Below are 4469 nucleotides of genomic sequence, written 5' to 3'. Positions count from 1 at the left end.
CTCACTTATCACACACAAATTTTGTATTTTTAGTTATAAAAAAGATTCTCAACCGAAAAATACCCAAAAAACATAGCAATCTTCAGAGAAATTATATAATACATCTGAATACATAAATTATATTAATTAAAAAAACTTATGAATACATTCATGACATATAGCGAGACGGTGAATACGATGAAATACATAGAATACAACGGGATACATTGAATTACAATGAAAAAAAAGAATCCAATAAAATACATGGAATACAACGAGATACATTGAATTACAATTAAAAAAAAAAAAAAAATTTTAGTTATGTGGCCCGATGAAACAACCCAATTAGCTGAATACAGGAAGTCGATGATTTTAGAATCTAGATTGCGTTCCGAAGTCTGACGACGACACTCTCTCTCTCTCTCAACTGTTAAAAATTCTAGTCTGAATGAATATATAAAAGGATTTTGAAAAAATGGCATTTTTGAGGTCAATTGTGACCGTAAAAACAACCGCCATCAGGGGCGGATTTAGGGGGGCGCAAGGGGGTTCACCCGAACCCCCTTCGCCGAAAAAATACACTATATATATAAGGTAAAATCTGTTTTTTATCTCTATATATTAAGTTTTGAACCCCCTTAACACAATCCAAAAGTGTAGTTTAGTGGTTAAGGGAGTTCAAAATCTACATAAGGTCATGAGTTCAATTCCCAGTAGATACAATTTTTTTTTGAACCCCCTTCGTGGAGATCCTGCCTCCGCCACTGCCGCCATCGTTGTTGTTATTCCAGCGGCTGCTTTTGCTGTTATTCCTCCTCTTCTTCTTCGTACTTCGAACGCCTTTCAAAGAATCTAAAATTTGGCTCAATACTCAAGCAAAGATTGTTTCTCTTCCGCCATACGAAATTTTAATGGGACGGGGAAGAGAATGTAATGTATCAAAGTAGAGAGAGAAAGAAAAGAGTGTAACAAATTAGGGTATTTAGTGGTTTAGGGCTAGGAGGTAACCATATTTAAATATTTTGTTATAAACCTTAAAAGGTATTATAAAATATATTTTTTTAAATGGTATTTATTTAAAATAAATAAGGTATTATCAAAGATAAAAATTCCTAAAAAAAAAAAAGAAGGGAGACTTGAGCATTATGGAAATAACGAACCTTCCACACACGCGTTAAAAGGGACCCCTCGCACGTGCTGTCCCTACTTGGATTCTGTACGATCACGCACGTGTCCTTCCCTTTCTCCTAGGCCTTAATCCAGGTGTTCTCTCTTTATATGTTCCATTTTCCTTTCATTCATGTTTGCTCAAAGCCCAAATCGTCTAGGCCGAAAACAACTCCAGCTAAACGCTGTCGTTTGTATTATTAACTCAAAACTTGTACTCCGGTGAACTCACCGGAAACATTGAATTATTATGTCCGGCGCCGAATAGTTGGTGAGGTGAAGAGACTATCTCCAGCAATGGAAACGGAGGTTCATCAACCAAATTTCACCTACCTGGGACGAACATTTAGCGGTCTCAATATTACTGAATCCTCCTCAGCTTTCAGTGACTGCAACAGCGATAGATCCGGCGAGTTCCCGACGGCGTCTTCTCAAAGCCGGCGACTATTAATAGCATGCGCGTCGGAGAACTCAGATGAATTAATCCAGCAACTCGTCTCTGATCTCGAGTCAAACTCAATCGACGTGCAAAAGCAAGCGGCAATGGAGCTTAGACTCTTAGCGAAGAACAAATCGGAAAATCGTCTCAAAATCGCTCGAGCTGGAGCGATTAAGCCTTTGATTTCTCTTATCTCTTCCACTGATCTTCACCTTCAAGAGTACGGCGTTACCGCGATTCTCAATTTATCTCTCTGTGATGAAAATAAGGAGCTCATCGCAGCATCAGGAGCGATCAAACCGTTAGTTCGAGCTCTGAAAATCGGCAATTCAACCGCGAAGGAGAATTCCGCTTGCGCTCTGCTCCGTTTGTCGCAAATCGAAGAGAACAAAATCGCAATCGGACGGTCGGGTGCAATACCCCCGTTAGTGAACCTTCTAGAAGCCGGCAATTTCCGCGGGAAGAAGGACGCCTCAACTGCACTGTACTCCTTATGCTCCGTGAAGGAGAACAAGGTCAGAGCGGTACAAGCTGGAGTAATGAAGCCGTTAGTGGAATCAATGGCGGATTTCAGTTCAAACATGGTGGATAAATCGGCGTTCGTGGTGAGCGTTTTGATATCGTTGACAGAGGCGAGGGCGGCTGTGGTGGAGGAAGGTGGAATTCCGGTGTTGGTGGAGATCGTGGAGGTGGGGACACATCGACAGAAGGAGATTGCGGTGGCGATATTGTTGCAGCTGTGTGAGGATAGCGTGACTTACCGTACTATGGTGGCACGCGAAGGCGCTATTCCCCCATTGGTTGCTTTGTCCCAATCTGGTACAAGTCGCGCCAAACAAAAGGTAAAAAATGAAAAATATCTTTTTTTCACAAGGCAGATTTAATTAAGTATGTAACCGCCGCCATGAAATGTGAAGTATGTAATTAATTAATGAGTTAGGCTAATTAATTAAGTAGGGTTAGCACTGAGCTTAGGTGTAAAGATAGACTACGTAAGTATTATGGTGAATTTGGTGATGTGAATTGGTTATGACAACTATTTATTGTTAGGTGGATGCACTAGTCGTTCTCCAATATGTCTGCCTCCTGTGGCCTCTAGCAGGTTAGGGAAAAATACTAAGAGCTGAAGTTCAATTAAATTGGTGTCTTTGTCCTTTTCAATATGTAAATATGACAGTGTTAGTAAATTATTTGAACAATTTAAATAGGTTTCTCTTCATCTTTTCGTACTTTATACTTACAATTTGTCATTGACCCCGAAAAAAGTAAGCTGGATCGACGAGTATATAAAATATTTGAATTTGTCAGTGTTTGAGTATTATTAAGCAGCAGTATTTGATGAGTATCTTGTGTTTTGGTCGTATTATGAATGGACAGGCGGAGACACTGATTGCGCTTCTACGACAGCCAAGATCCGGTAACGCCGCTGCAGCAGCAGCCAGAGCTTCTGATGTGTCGTTTTGATTCTCACCACATGTTATGTCCCTCTGTTGTTTGTTTCCTCATTTTGTATCATAGCAACCCAACACTACTCAAGAGAACCACAAAAGATGGTCAAGTAGAAGAAAAAAATGAGTCTGAAAACTGTAAATATCTTTTGTAATTCAGCAAAAGCTTTGTAAATTTTGGTTGTTTTTTGGCTGTCACTTTTGCGTTTTCTTTTTCCCTTTCTTGAGTTGCTTTCTACTTTTGGATGGGTTTAAAGGTTACTTGTACCTGGATTGTTTCTTTTTCTTTTCATATAAAGCTACCTTATTTATGAAACGTGAAAATCACAACTACTCCCGACACTTTGTCCCACGAATCCTTAACGATAACAATTTGAAAAGGAAAAACAAAAACTCACCAGGAATCTCATTGGTTTTCTTTTTTTCGCAATTAAGGTATTACTACTCGCTGTAGGTGAACCCACTTATTACGTCAAATTGATTAAAGAAATTGACATATTAACTCTTCCTCTTTTAATTTTATCTTCATCTTTTTTGGATGGAATTGGCCGTAATAAAGAGAAGAAGAAAAGATAGAAGATAGGAATCTTTAATGAAAATGAAACTTTGCACCTAAATGCTAGTGTTTAAAGAGAGATAAAGTGTTACTAAGACAAATATTATTGTGATCAAGGAGTACAAAAATTGTAAAAGACGATTAATATGGACCGACGAGAGTTGAAATTTGAAGGTAAAACGAACTCCACGTAATATCTTTTTCTGTTTCAATTGAATGAAAAGGCACTTGTGTGTCATAGTTCAGCGTGGCCTATAATTTCTTAAAGGGAAATGCTAATCAGGGCGTATGGAGAAATTTTTATAAATGGTGTCGTTATTTAAAGATATGATCAAATGAATGAATTATTGTAATGACATCATATTAAAAAAAATTAAAAATACAAACTGTAATATATGAATAAAACACAATTCAAGTATATTACTAAGGGTGACAAACGGTCCGGGCCTAAACGGGCCAGTTCTATGTGGGCTTGGGCTTCGTGGGCTTTTGGATGTAACCGGACCGGAACCAGGACCACGAACTAATGGTCTCGGGCTAAGTGGATGTATACATATGTATATATGTTGGCCTAAGCGGGCCTAGCTTTTTCTAAAAAAATTTTTTATCTAAGGCAATTTCTTGTAAATTATATAGCTTATATATATTATATACACTATATCTATATCTATATATATGTGTGTGTGTATGTGTGTGTGTGGTTCTAAGTGTATGTATATGTATATATGTGTGGTATGGCCTATTTTTTAATTTTTTTTATCTAAGGTAATTTCTTGTAAATTATATTATATAGTTGTGACTTAAAATTTTTTAACTCAAATTTAAAAGATAAAATATTGTAAAAAGATATTCAAAGGAATGCGTTATAATTTTTATTATT

At 37.4% G+C, this 4469-nt stretch overlaps 1 protein-coding gene across 1 annotated transcript; it reads left to right on the top strand.

Annotated features, from left to right (window-relative positions):
- The first annotated feature begins 1290 nt into the window (after positions 1–1290).
- LOC107816949 (U-box domain-containing protein 4) lies at positions 1291–3349 on the top strand. Its single transcript, XM_016642698.2, has 2 exons — positions 1291–2427; positions 2963–3349. Exons 1-2 carry the CDS (start codon positions 1444–1446, stop codon positions 3047–3049), a joined length of 1071 nt encoding a protein of 356 aa, XP_016498184.1. The 5' UTR covers positions 1291–1443; the 3' UTR covers positions 3050–3349.
- Positions 3350–4469: the final 1120 nt, after the last annotated feature.

Source organism: Nicotiana tabacum, chromosome 20, assembly GCF_000715075.1.
Source record: "Nicotiana tabacum cultivar K326 chromosome 20, ASM71507v2, whole genome shotgun sequence".
In the NCBI taxonomy this organism is placed as follows: Eukaryota; Viridiplantae; Streptophyta; class Magnoliopsida; order Solanales; family Solanaceae; genus Nicotiana; species Nicotiana tabacum.
The sequence above is the reverse complement of the archived record's forward strand: the minus strand, read 5'-3'. Positions and strand labels throughout refer to the sequence as shown.

Excerpts from the sequence above, each read along its gene's own strand:
- LOC107816949 (XM_016642698.2), top strand. The coding sequence starts at position 1,444 with ATGGAAACGGAGGTTCATCAACCAAATTTCACCTACCTGGGACGAACA. Across the intron at positions 2,428-2,962 it reads CAAGTCGCGCCAAACAAAAG|GCGGAGACACTGATTGCGCT; the intron begins GTAAAAAATGAA and ends ATGAATGGACAG.